The sequence below is a fragment of the Leiobunum rupestre genome, chromosome 2, assembly GCF_980474605.1.
Source record: "Leiobunum rupestre chromosome 2, qqLeiRupe1.1.hap1, whole genome shotgun sequence".
Classification (NCBI taxonomy): Eukaryota; Metazoa; Arthropoda; class Arachnida; order Opiliones; family Sclerosomatidae; genus Leiobunum; species Leiobunum rupestre.
In genome coordinates, this window is record NC_143385.1 from 11701952 (window position 1) to 11717196 (window position 15245).

The following is a 15245-nucleotide window of genomic DNA, read 5'->3' on the forward strand; positions in this document are numbered from 1 at the left end:
TGACCCCCCAAATTTTGAATAAATAAACTGGTCTGAGCAATTAATTAATTGGTCTTTGACCACCTGACCACCGTTATTTCCAAGGCTGGTTATCGGGTTTCAATCATGGAGTTGGGAATATTAATCTAGAGATCCAATCAAATCTGCTCCCCACAAAACAAGTTTTTTAAAATTACGAATGTGCCATCTTCCCATCTCCTCTAAAATGCTAAAATGACGACAAAACATTATCATATGACCCATGGCGCCATCCATTATTTTTGAAAAATAAATCTTTTTGCCGGAAAACGCGTCTTATTTGAACGAACCATTGAGAGATAGACGGCGCCACGGGTAGAATGATAAAGTTTATCGTCATTATTTTCGGAGCAGACGGCAGTATTCTTATTTTAAAAAACTTGTTTCGCGAAATACTGAAATCCGACGTTTTGATTGGACCTCTAGATTAATATTCCCAACTCAATGGTTTCAATCAGTCTTGGAAATAAGGAATTTTTTAAAACTAGTCCTTAGGATTAGTGACCTCTATTGTCTACAAAAATAAACTGGTCCTTAGGACCAGTGACCATTACCATGATTTTTTTATATTGGTCCCATTGTAAATTATTTTTATGGAATGTGAAATGTAGATAGGTATAGACTCTAGAAACCATATAAATGTTTATAATTCAAGAAGGCGCGAATCGTGAATCGCGCCGCCTGGTGTTTTACTTCAATATTCATTGTAACTTAATACCACTACTAAAGAATGCTGGTAACTTCGTAAGCCCTTCAACACACGTCCACTGGTCCAAAACCAGTTTATTAATTTCTTGGAACAGTTTTTTAACTAAAATACTGGGGTCCCTGGTCCGTAGGACCAATTTAATAATTCACTTTTTTATATAGAAATCTCATAGGTAACTAGAATGCTGCCGCCTACGGCCGAGCTTGACGCCAGCGCTGTCAGATTTTTAAACGGAAATTATGGTATCGACGATAAAAAATTATTGAATTCTTCGCAAAATTATTGCACCTCCTATTTATGACGTTTTTAGCTAGTTTGGCGGGAATTTAAAATCTAAAAGTAATGCTGTAGTCGTTTTAAGTGTTTTCCTCAAAGATTTACATGTTCTTGAAATACTTGACCTGTCATTCGACCAAAGTAAATAACTTTTATAAATAACTGCCGGCAACAGTGACAGACCACGCGAAACTACGGAAGCTTGAACGCAAGGTTCATATAATATGTAATATATATATATATATAATCTGTGCTGGCTGCCAGATCAATGTTTTATTCTACGACCAAGTCTGAGACTGCCGTAGGTTGAAAGAGAAGACTCAAGAGAGGACTAAGTTGCAAACCTGCCTGGCGCAGTGCTACCGCAGCCGTTACGAGAACGCGGGGCTGAACACGGTGTTCAGAACACCAGAAAGTAAAAGCGTGCAATGACTTTGTTATTGAAATCGAAATGTTTTGAGAATATGATACTATATAAAAAAAATATTGAAATTATAGTACAGTCTATCAAAATTATTGTAAATAAGCGTACCATATGGTACATAGCTAAATTTATGGTACAACCCAAATTTCTACCTAAAATTATTGATTTGTACCATAATTATGGTACGTCTAACAGCGCTTCTTGACGCCAGTTCGCCTTGAACCTTCAGCCAATGAGAGGCCGTAGAGTGGTTCCGCCAAGGAGGATAATAATCCTCTTTGGATCAGCTATTATAGCGGCAGATAGGTGACGTCATTCTCTCTGGTGACATTTAATTCTTGGCAGAACCACTCTTCGAGCTCTGATTGGCTGAGATCTGGCTATCGTCTGCCACGGCATTTGGCCCATTTGCCAGTTACACGGCATCATTCTAGTTACCTATGAGATTTCTATGCTTTTTTATGGGCATTGAGGCGGGACCAGTTTAAAAATTCAAGCTTTCTTCCAATTTCTACTCCCACTTTTTTCTTTCTAACACAATAAACGTCACACTAGAAATGAATGGCTTACGAAGTTACCAGCAACCTTTAGTAGTGGTATTAAGTTACAATGAATAATGAAGTAAAACACCAGGCGGCGCGATTCACGATTCGCGCCTTCTTGAATTATAAACATTTATATGGTTTCTAGAGTCTAGACCTATCCACATTTCACATTCCATAAAAAATAATTTACAATGGGACCAATATAAAAAAAATCATAGTAAGGGTCACTGGTCCTAAGGACCAGTTTATTATTGTAGACAAAAGGGGTCACTAATCCTAAGGACTAGTTTTAAAAAATTCCTTATTTTCCAAGACAGCCATAGACATAATAAATAAATAAATATTATGTCTATGTACAGCACTAGTATGGTTCATGGAATAATTTTCTGGCAAATCTGTTGGAACTTGGTCTGGTGCCTGTCTTCATAAGCCTAGGCTAGGCATTTAAAGTTTTAAAGATTGTTTAATAATATAGTCGGTACTACAACTTCAACAACGGAAATTAAATATGTAAATTATAGTAACAACTCTTACTGACTAATTTATTTCCTGTGGTTTTCTGAATATGTAAGTATTTATCAGAAATCCTATAGTTTCATTAAATTCCTTACTAAATGTTAAGGTGTGAAGTATACAGAATGTTCATAAGACTAGGTCAAAGATATTTGCTATGTTTTGACATAATTGACATTTTTTGTTGGTCTACTTGCAGTGGCTTAGAAGTACTCAAGAGGTAAAATTATTAATTAGCTCTAACAAAGTGAGCAAAATTGAGACCTAGCCATAAGTAGCATTGGCCTTCTCCACTAGTTAGTGTAGTGCTGGTGTTGAAGTAAATCTAGTCTGAAACTGGAAATTTAAACTTAGTCATTATATATATCAACAATAACACATGTTTACAAACTAAGAAATAAGTAGAGAATCAAACACTCTTTATTTTTGTTGACTACCTCTCAAAACACTGCTAACTCTAAAAGTTATCTATATTTGGATGGCGCAAGCTTCCCCTACCCAAAAAATGGCCTTAATCCTCTTGCTATTAACAAGAAATGTCACCTAGCTATGTGAGGTTCATTATGTCTCTGTTAAATTGCTGATTTTGTTATGCAATATGTATCAGTCTTGGGATGAATAATAATTAATTTAATCTAAATATTTCGTAAACCTTATCCCCAGGTACTTGCTCTTATTAATCCATCTTCTAAATATGATATTCTTTCAGGTTATAGAACAATTTTCCCCACAATTGGTGGGGAAATATTTTGATCAAGGACTATGAGTGGTAGACCTCTGAAAAACATGGGAGTTCGAGGAGCAGTGGCTGGACCACCAGCCACTCTTTTGAGCCCGGAAAGTGCTATGGCATCTGAACTTTTTGATCAGTTTGTTTCTGCTGCTACTTTTAAAGCTGTTTTGTCAACGTATCGACAGATATGTGAACTACTTAGAATCAAACCTAGTGCATTCCACATTTTTTATCCAAAGCTAAAGGCTAAATTACGATCATGGAAGGCAGCTTCTCTGTGGGCCAAACTGGACAAAAGAGCCAGTCACAAGTGTTATAATCGAGGAAAGGCATGCCAAAACACTAGGGTAAGTTGATTGCTGATACTAAAAACATAAATGCTTTATAATTAAATATTTTAATATGACACAACATTAATTTCAAGATATTTAAATAGGAATTCATTGGTAATTGTGAAGAATAGCCCCCAATGTCCCTTATTTTTTTTTCATTTGGAATTTATTTGTTCGGAATACTTAGTCAGGATTGTCACAAGTTGTAGGTAAATTAAATCAAGTTAGTTATGCAAAATTAGGAAACTTGATTTTATTTCTTTTTTTTGTACTCTTTGGTATCAAACTCAATTATAATGATTATATTTCTAGGACATTGGTAATTTTTCTTACCTAAATAAAAGATTCTTAATACTTGGAGGCTATGGTGGGCTCTTTTAAGGTTTACAATATACAATAGAAAATGATATGAGTAACTATGGCAGGTTAAATTAAATGTACATAAGAGATTGGCTTTGGTTGGTTGAATCTTATTAAAATAGTGAACTTTTAACCAATCCTACACATTATAATTACTTAATTATTACTTATTAATTTTAAGTTTTTGACTAGGATGGAATCTGATTCAGTTTTAACAGGTTGATTCTAACAAAGAATATGAACCAAAAAAGAATCTACGGTGTTTTCCAATTTGAGAAAAAGGGTGGTTGATGATCGTCTGCTAAGACCGCCGGAAATTAGGTCTAGACAGTCTGAAATTTAAATCTTCACTCTTTTACCAGAGACACTTTTAACCAAAGAACTAACTGCACATAATTCTCTACACCAAGAGTTATCATGAAGTAACCCCTGAATCCGAAGTGAAATACCCGCAACAATACCGTGCACTTCACCTTCATGCTGAACCGGGTCACTGAATGCTAAATTAACACATTCTGATACCTAAAAACTTGAATAACGATTAATGCTCAGAAAGAGTCTTGACTCGGCTTATATACTAACTTAATAAGCAAAAACAAATAAAACCTTATCTTATCAGGTTAAACAAACTACATGGTCGCCAGAATAGACTAGAAAAACAATACCTTGATTTAGCATAGAGAAAAAACTATAATACTTTGATCCGGCCCCTAGATGGCTATACTGAGGTTAGTTAAATGAAAAAATGAAAAAAAATAGATGATCACTCCCCGAAAGTTAATGGGTCGTGATAACGGTGATACTAGGCAATAATAATTTGTTTATTGATCCCATTCTAGCTCAATATGGTTTATTTCATTTATTAATCAAGAAATCGGTCACTTAGCTAGAATAAGCTTATGAGCGGCCATACAGTGTATTATAATGAACGTAGTTACAGGTTATTAAAAAAAAATTTAAAAATAATAATAATAATATTCTGAATTATATCCGAATTAAAGCCTTTTATTATTATTATTATTATTATTATTATTTATTATTATTTATTATTATTATTATTATTTATTATTATTATTTATTATTATTATTATTATTTTAATTATTAAGTTTGTCTCACAATCTCTCAAACAGAGTGACGGATCTATAGCGAGTGGTACAAGAGAGAACTACAATTGCTAGGGAATTCCATAGATCGATTGTTCGTTGGGGAAAATGCCATTTGCAAAGGGGTGACTTGGTCCTAATTTTAAAGATGGGTTAAATGAAATTATAGCTAGAGAAAGTGTTTTCTAAATGAAATTGTACTTGCTGTTATCATGTGAGGAGAAAAAGGAACAAGAATTAATGGAAAATATTTATTGTAATTCAAATTGATAACAAATGAAAATGATCTAAAAATTTGTCTAAATTTTGTGAAGGGACAGGTAGAGGTTGATAACATTCATTTTGTGTATCCGGTATACTGCAAATTACTTTTGCAATTCTCTTAGTAATTATTGCGGTAATTTTTTATGGTAAAATCTTAATCCTAGACCACTAAAGAACAATGAAAAAATTAAAATAATGGATGTTGAAGGCAATATTTTCTTGCATATGTATTCCCCTACTGCCTACAAATGTATTGTTAGCTCTGGGGCCTAGCTGAATATCATCTAAAGCGTAACTTTTTTAAATGTTTGAAAGTAGATTTTAGAACCCCATTGGAATAGGACAATTGTTATGAATTTTTTTTACTTTATGTAATTGTTAAAAACAAATATTAAAATAAATTATATCTACTTTGGCTATAGGAAGATACCAATATGCTTATTTAGATTTTATTACTAAAATAAACTTATTTTGTTTGAGGTTTTTATGTATATCTTTTTTTCTAGGTATTAGTAATTGGTGCTGGTCCTTGTGGTTTGCGAACTGCTATTGAAGCCCAACTTCTCGGTTGCAAAGTTGTCGTAGTAGAAAAAAGAGATCGTTTTTCAAGAAATAATGTTCTTCATTTGTGGCCGTTTGTGATCCATGATCTCAGGAATTTAGGAGGAAAAAAGTTCTTTGGAAAATTTTGTGCAGGTTCCATTGACCATATTAGTATAAGGCAGCTTCAACTTATTCTCCTTAAGGTTTGTACTACATTTATTTGTAATTTGGCTTTGCATTGTAAAAAAAACAGATTTAAGCAAGGAAGAACCTGGGACTGCTTACAGCTGTAATAATGTTGCCCTGCCCCATTCTAGGCTCCATTTGATTTTTAGGTCTAGAGCTCCATCTTTTGAGCAGAATATGAAACAAATATTTTCAAAAGTAAATGAACCGAAGTTATCAGACTGCTATACTCCCCATGCTGGAGGCGTTTTCCTTATGAAGTTGCATTTTGACCTCGAGTTTGAAATTTCGAGCGCTTCTAGGCCGAAAAAAAAAACCTTTTGTTATTATGAAACCATTTTTAATACATAGAAATAGCTATTCCCACATTTCCCAAGTGCAATTTATTACGTAGAAAGACTGGGATGGAAATTAACTTTTATTTGACTTGATTTTCTCATCATTTTCATAAGGAAAAGGCCCTCCGATTCTGAGTGCTATTGCGATTACTTCGGTTCATTTACTTCTGGGACTATTAAGTTAATGAATTAAATATTTTATAATTACATGATATTTTATAAAATCAGTATATTGCATATAAAATACAAATGTTTCATTCACATATTTTGTTAGTTTTTATCTATAATATAATTTTCCTAATTAAAAATATATTTTAATAAAAGTACTTATTTTAGATTTAACATTAGTGTTATAGTTTTTGCCAAAGATATATTTAGAAGTAATTAGAATTTTAAAATAATTTGGTATTTGAGAAAGTTGCCTTAATTTATTAGTACTTTCGATTTCTTTTAATAGAGATTCTTTAATAAATACACAAAAATCTTGGCAGAACTATGTATCAATTACAACAAGGCTGCTTTAAAGTTCGCCCTTGTGTAAATTGGTTCTTGACATGGTATTAAACTAGTACATTCCTGTTGCCCTTCAAAATTTTCAAATAAATGTTTCATCCTTATCAAACAATTATTTGAGAAAATGGGCGTGCAACACTAATTCTGGTAAAGCGAAAGTACTTAAAAATATATTTTCAAATATGGTAGACCCATCCACATAACCAACAGTAAATCTAAGACCTTCATATTCAATAGTTTGTCTTATGTGGCAACGGTTCGGGCGACCTCCACCAGATGTCGCCCATCCCGTTGCAAACTCGCCGCCGCTGGAGTTTAATTTTTGAGAAGTCATGTGACGTTCTCCCCTTTTTGTTTGTTTTGTTTAAAACGTATAAAAGACACGCTTTCAGATATAGTTTGGTTGTTAGACTAAACTATCTCTCCACTGATACTTCGGACGATCGGGGTATTTTTCTGAACAATTTAAAAAGTTGATATTCTTTATGTCCGGGTTGTCTCAACTACAAGTCGACGGCCTCGACTATATTGTAAGTTTCCATCTGTTATTAAAGTTATTTTTTGATCTTCTAAGCCTGAGTCCTCGTTAATTACGATTAAGCCTAGTCCAATATCTTCAAGCCCGACTTAAGTAATTAATTGTAAACCGAAGGCTTCGTAAATCCCGTTAAATATTTGTAATAGGGATTGAAGCCGGTTACAATGTAATTTTAATGGATGTTTTTCCGGCTTAAATTTTCTAGTTTTACGTATTTTAAACAAATGTGACAGAATAACAAATTGGTATTTATTTTTCCTTCTTACGTAGCAATAATTTTTATTTCTAAAATACTTAACTTACTTGATAAAATCAACAAGGTAACTGGCTTGATAAAATCAACGAGGTAACTGGCTTGATAAAATCAACGAGGTAACTGGCTTGATAAAATCAACGAGGTAACTGGCTTGACAAAATCAACGAGGTAACTGGCTTGACAAAATCAACAAGGTAACTGGCTTGACAAAATCAACAAGGTAACTGGCTTGACAAAATCAACAAGGTAACTGGCTTGACAAAATCCACAAGGTAACTTGCTTGACAAAATCCACAAGGTAACTTGCTTGACAAAATCCACAAGGTAACTTGCTTGACAAAATCCACAAGGTAACTTGCTTGACAAAATCCACAAGGTAACTGCAACTATTTTATCTCCAAATGGTTTATCTCGGTCTTCAGTACAGCTTAATTACCATGCGGCATAAATAGAACGGAGAATCTATACTATGATTGTGTATGAAATTTTTAATTAAGTTCTACATTATCAAATTAATGTTGTATGTTTTTTGCTCTTCCATGGGGGACCTAAATTGTGATCTTTTAAAAGAGAAGTTAGAAACTAAAACAAAAAAACTGAAAAACACCCGAATTAAATTTAAACAAATGATTACTGAAGCAACAAGAACCACAAATAAAACCAAGACATTAATAGATCACGTATATACAAACACCCTGGAAAGGATAATGACACTCATTACCAGGAAAAGAAAAGTGATAAAACCAGTAAAGGAATTTAGACAAGTTAGACAATATACAAAATGGACCCAATTGCTTTCATCAATGAAATGGCAAGTGATTTGACGCAAGTACAGGAAGAAAAGGATCCTGACAAAATGGTAGAAAACCTACAATTAATCATAAAGAAGGTAATGGACAAACATGCTCCGATAAAACAAAAGGTCACTACAATTGAAAGTGTACCATGGATAGACAGTGAAACCAAAAGAATGATACACAGCAGAAATATTTATAAAAGAATATCTAAAGACCATATAAGTCGACATATGTACAAAGAACATTATATTAAACAAAGGAACGTAATCAACAAGGCCATTTGAGAAAAGAAAAAGAAGTATTTTCACACAAAAATAAATAATAAACAACATAAGAACAAAACCAAGGCTATTTGGAAAACAATAAAGCCATATTTTCTTTTCTTTTATATATATATATATATATATATATATATATATATATATATATATATATATATATATATATAAAGAAAATAAAAAAAATAAGATTGGTACCATAATATGTAAAGGGAATGAGCACACAGAACCTGATGAGATTGCTGAAACAATGAATAACTATTATATTAATATAGTAGAAGACTTAATTTACCACAACTTTTAAACCTTAGGGGACTAGTAAAAACTGGCAAGAATGATATCCACACCACTTCACAACCAGGTACAGATATAGGAATCACATTCAGTAATTTTGTAGGAGAAGTCTTCAATATTCTTAGAAAAATGAAAAATAGAGCTGAAGGAAATGAAGAAATACCATCAGTCATAATAAGCGGAACATATCAAGCAAATATTAAATAAGTTTCAGAAGAGGACACTTCCCAAAACAATGGAAGGTGGCAAAAGTGGTCCCTGCTTATAAATCTGGAGACTCCCAGAATCCAAAGAATCACGTACCGCCCATTGTTGGTACTCCCTGCAGTGAGCACAGTGAGCAAAAAAACCGAGAATAAACAAACGTATGAATTCTTGAGTGCAAATAACTGTCTTTATAAGTATCAATCAGGATTTCGCCCTGGTTATTCGACTATAACCGCTTTAATAAATCTGTATGAGGATATAATAAAACGAATACAGAAAGGAGCAAACGTAATAGTGGTATTCATTGACCTGTCAAAGGCATTTGATACAGTAAGACAAGATGTGGTAATAAGAGAACTAGAAAGCTGTGGCATACAAGAGACCGCATTGGACTGGTTTAGGTCGTACCTAGGAAACCGCCAACAATTTGTAAAATATAAAGAAATAAAATCAACAACAAAGAAGATAAATTACGGAGTACCCCAAGGAAGTGTACTACGCCCTCTACTGTTTAACTTCTATACGAGAAATATACATGAAGGTTGTGAAAAAGCAAACAATTATGCAGATGATGGAGCCATCACAATCTCAAACAAAGAGATATTACCATTAATAGAAGACGCAAATGAAGAAATATACTAGGGAAAAATCTCCAAAAAAAGGGTTAATATTAAATAAAGACAAAACAAAATTTATGATCTTCACACCGAGTAAAAAAATGAAGGAATAATGTAACAATATACAAACTATGAGTAATGGGGAAATAGGTATAGAGTCGAGGGTTTTAAATACTTAGGAAATTGGATCGAGGAAGACTTGAAATGGAAAATACATATTGATTATATGGCAAAGTAAGACAAAGAATATGGATAATGAGACCACTTCAAAACGCGATGAATACTGAAGCATTAAAAATGATATATAACGGACTAATTAAACCACTGTTTGATTATTGAAACATTTTCTATAACCAGAGGCAAATATGTAAAAAAAAAGAAGCTACAAGTACTACAGAACTATGCGGCAAAACAAATTATAAAAGCCTAAAAAAGGTCATCAGCAACAGAGGCCAGAGAAAAAGCAGACATCAGAACACTTGACGAAAGCTACAAACTGGATATATGCTTCTCATGCCTAAAGTCCAAAACAATAAAACCCCACAGTATGTCAAAGAATGGTTCATACAAGAAACAGTGCAACCTCAATACATCACAATAGGCAGTATTATAGATTTTAAAACACGCAAGATGGAAGGAATACATGCCAAAAGGAGTACAAATATGGAATAGTCTACCAACTCAAATTAAAAACAAAGAAAACTATAACTCTTTTAAAACTAGTTCAAATATTTTATTATAAACAATAACAGATAAAAACAAGAATGTTTTAAATTATATAGATTACACTTATTTTATTAATAACTTAAAGTAGAGGACCCAATTGTAAATCAGTGAGAAACTGAGGTGGTGATCCTAATAAAGCTATTATTTATTTTATTTTATTTATTTATTTATTTATTTATTTATTTATAGGTGGCATTATTATTGGGTGTAGAAGTTCATGAGAATGTTAGTTTTGAAAAAGTCGTAGAACCTCCGGATGATCAGACTAAAGAAAGAGTAGGCTGGAAGGCTGCTGTTATCCCACTGGACCATCCTGTGGCTCAGTATGAGTTTGATGTACTAATTGGATCAGATGGGAAACGAAACACACTCTTAGGATTCAATAGGAAAGAATTTAGAGGGAAATTGGCAATTGCAATTACTGCAAACTTCATCAATCGTCAAACATTGGAGGAAGCTCAAATTTCTGAAATAAGTGGAGTGGCTTTCATATTTAACCAAAAGTTCTTTCAGGTGAGATTTAAAATATTAAGAAATGTCTTAAATTTAAAATTAATATATTATGTAATGTAATATATTGGTGTGAAATTAGTTCGTATTTTATTTAATTGAAAATAGCTAGAGCATAAAAAAAATTTAAGTGCATAGAAATCCCTATTGTTGTAACATATGCTCTATTTGAACATAAATCAGTTAAAGCTTCCCTCCACATTGGCGCTCCCTTTTTTAAATGGTCTATATTCTTTGCTAGAAAGTTTTAGCAATAAAGATTTATTTCTAACATAGCATTTGGATCATTTTCTGTGGGACCAAGCAATCAGGATGTAAAGCCATAAGCGTATACTCTCAATTTAAACATTAAATTTAATACCAATAAAATGCTTTATTTCCAACGGGGCTCATTTGTCATATTGAACCCGTCATCCAGTTTGTTTTAACACAAAATGTCTAGTTGTTTGTTCCCCCTCTATTCTCTTAGAAGTTTACTGAGTCTTGCGGGGAACGTCCTTTCCTTTTATCTCGTGTCTCGGTGGTTTGCGATGTTAAGAGCATATTTAACACACTCCAAATGCTTTCCCCACAAAATCTGGAGACTGATATGTGTTCATATGAGCCAACTTTATAGTTATAAGAATTTTTACGAACTTTGGTTTGGTTTCATTCTAGGATATGAAAGAGCAAACTGGAATTGACTTGGAAAACATTGTGTATTATAAAGATGATACTCACTATTTCGTCATGACTGCAAAAAAACAAAGCTTACTTGATAAAGGTGTAATTATTAATGATTTTAGTGATACCGCACGACTACTATCACCAGATAATGTAAATAGAGAAGCTTTAATGGATTATGCTAGAGATGCAGCAGACTTCGCAACATGCTACCAAATGCCTCACCAAGACTTTGCAGTAAATCACTATGGCCAAGCTGATGTAGCAATGTTTGATTTCACATCGATGTACGCAGCTGAAAATGCGTGTCGAATGGCTGAAAGAAGGGGCCACAGACTACTTCAGGGTAATTTTGTTTTTAATAGCTACTGTTAGTGATGTAGAAAAAACATTAACCCGAAGCAACCACTATTTATGGAAACACCAATTTTTTTTATTTCATATATAATATACATAGAATGTGTAGCCGTATCTTTAGCCAATTGTAGAGACTCTTAATATTTTTTTCCTAATCTTGATCAATAGGCACCCACTAGTTGTAAATGTGGCTTATCAGTCAGCTATCTCAGTGTTTGTTGCCTTGCCTGCAAAACAAATAAAAAAAATTATTAGTTTACCCAGCAAAATTCAGATTCCCAAATTCTATGTACATTTATGCACCTTTTGTGCATAAATGTGTACCTACTGCCAAATAGTAAAGTTCAACGAAAAGGAACTTTAAACCTCTAAGAGTTGTGAGAGATTTTGATAAGTTAAAAGGTGGAATAATTTAATATTGAGTGTCAGATTGCCACTACACAAATTTACTTCTGGTGTAGTGTTTCTTTTACTTTTTTATAAACTAATATATTCAACCAATTTTGAAATGACTTTTGAATATTCTGTTAGGGTTGGTAGGAGATTGCCTCTTGGAGCCCTTTTGGCCAACTGGTTCTGGTTGTGCCAGAGGTTTTCTAAGTGCCTTTGATGCAGCGTGGATGATTCGAAGCTGGGCATCTGGCAAAATGTCACCTTTGCAAGTTTTGGCTGAAAGGGAAGCAATCTATAGGCTACTAGCCCAAACTACTCCAGAGAATCTTAGTAAAGATTTAAACCAATACATGCTCAATCCATCTTCACGTTACCCTAATTTGAATCTAAATTCAGTACTACCGTCCCAGGTAAATATTCTGTACTGTTCTCATACTAACTAGCTACTAGCATTGAATCTATAACTTTAAAACTCAATCTATTCAAAATATACGAAAAGTATTGTATGTTATTACTAGAATTTTAGCAGCAAAATTGATACCTGACATTATAGAAATTTTACTTCTGTTAAATATGTCATAATTTCTTCATGTGTACAACTTTTTAAAATTTTTCAAGACATTTTTTAAACAATCTTTAGGTTAGGTGTTTGTGTGACACTGATGCTGAAATTCAAGATCAACTGCCAGATGTTGTTCCTGATATTCAGAGAAAAAAGAGAAGAAGGATGTCTCTTATTCATCCTGATGCTTTGTTAGCTTGGTGTCAACGCCAAATCTCTCATATTGAGGGGCTAACAATTGAAAATCTTTCAACTTCGTGGAAAAATGGCTTGGCGCTTTGTGGGATTATTCATCGATACAGACCAGATCTCATTGATATGAAAGCTCTGAAGGAAGAATGTTCTGCCAAAAATAATCAACTTGCTTTTGATATCTGTGAAAAAGAGTTTGGAATTCCACCAGTCATGACAGGTGAAAATTTAAAAATTTTCTATTAATTTTTTATTTTCAAATTATTTTCCGGTTATGTTCCGTAGTTCATATTTTGTTTGTGCATACTTTTTTGGAAAATGCTACGTGCAAGGATCGAACAAGGGTCGAAAAACTGCCTCGGGCTGAGGGTTCAAAATAGGCCGAGGCAACGGTTAAGTGAATAAACGTATAGAAGTGCATGTTTAGTTTTTGAATGGTTAAGAAGCGTCGAACTGGTATAATTCTTGGGGTTTGAGCCACGAACCTGGCTGTATATTGACCCGCATTTCAAACACTTAGCTTTGGCCGAATCATAGGAACAAACCTCGAAAAAATCCCGCACTAGAGACATTGAAAGTTTTGAAACAAATTGCAACCGACTCTTTAAAACCTTTCGCATTTCTACTGTTCCCACGAAAAGATCCTAAAACAAAACTAAAACTAAAAAACTACCGAATTTTAGCGCATGGCTACGTCGAGACTCGAAAGTTCTAGATGTTTCGTCCCTCCAAGCAGCCCTGCCCCCTCACGTTTCGCTTTTCGACGGTTCCCACGAAAAGAACCTAAAACAAAAGTTACAAAACGAAAACTAAAACTTTCGAGTATTGACTCCTCCTCCGCGCAAGACCGGGGAAAAAGTTAAAGGTGCCGGTACAGCGGCGGCCCTAGGGCGGTGCGAACGGTCTGACCGCACCGGGCGCCGTCATAGGTGGGGGCGCCGAAACTGGATCAGGACAACGGGACCAATCACTTTTGGCCGCAAGACCGAAACGCCTGACCTCACAATGAGATCTCGCACCACCAGAAAAATTTGCAGGGGCCGCTACTGGGTAGCCGGACGATCGTCTCCACATATTCATTCTCCTTCGATATAAATTTTACGGTAGAAAATGGGCCAAAATTTCAGTTATTCATGTTTTTAATAAGCGCAAAAAAAATCCTCTGTTCCTCGGCTATATTTAGACGACCCTCGGACCGAGGCTGAGGGTTTTCCAAATGGCTAAGGCTCGGCCAAGCCCGAGGCTGAGGACGAGGCTCGGCTCGATCCTTGGCTACGTGGTAGTTGCTCTTTCATACTACTTCTTTTAAAGAGTAAAATAAATCTTTATAAAATTTAAAACTTTTCCGTTATACATGATTTTTTAAATAATAAATGAAATTAAAAAGAGTGGGAAAGCCAGTATACATTGCGTATTTCTAGTAGCAATGGCTCACTTTGGCCTGAAGTATAGCTTTTATGAATCCCCATTTTGCCCTCAGTGTGCACTCCCCAACACTTAACTTAAATAATGGGCCATCATATTACAACCACATCAAATACCCAAAGCCTAATGGCCTAACCGAATGTACCACCAAAACAATTTAGAAATCCATAATCAAACCCAACCTCTTTTGGCACAACATTTTCAATGGAATTTTCATAGAAACTAACTTTTAATCCGATTTAAAACCAAAATCCTTACAACTAAAAAACAAGTTTTTTACGTAATATTGGCATAGAGTTATTCAATAAGCACTGTAAAATGTATAACTATTTCAGTTTTACCATTTGCCCTCGGAGTAGGGGTAATTTTGGCGTTGGGCCATCTCTAAGCAATCTAGACAAGTAAAGAATAAATAAAAGTAGGGTTGCCTTAGTCTAGGCACATTGACATGGCCCCAAATTAAAATTACCCTGATTCCGAGGGCAGGTCTTGTGAGAATAATAAATCTGAATTCCCCACCTGATCACTGCTCCGGTAGGCTTTGTTCCTCGAAGATAAAAGTATTCAGGCTC

General features: G+C 34.1%; 1 protein-coding gene across 1 annotated transcript in view; it reads left to right on the plus strand.

Moving 5' to 3' along the window:
- The first annotated feature begins 2378 nt into the window (after positions 1-2378).
- LOC149956128 (uncharacterized) overlaps positions 2379-15245 on the plus strand; it is a 34399-nt gene continuing 21532 nt past the window's right edge. The window contains exons 1-7 of the mRNA XM_090165392.1: positions 2379-2539; positions 3195-3565; positions 5785-6024; positions 10761-11084; positions 11739-12090; positions 12633-12904; positions 13135-13468. Of these exons, the coding sequence (XP_090021518.1) occupies positions 3248-3565; positions 5785-6024; positions 10761-11084; positions 11739-12090; positions 12633-12904; positions 13135-13468 (1840 nt within the window). The 5' untranslated portion in view covers positions 2379-2539; positions 3195-3247. The remainder of the gene's footprint in view (positions 2540-3194; positions 3566-5784; positions 6025-10760; positions 11085-11738; positions 12091-12632; positions 12905-13134; positions 13469-15245) is intronic.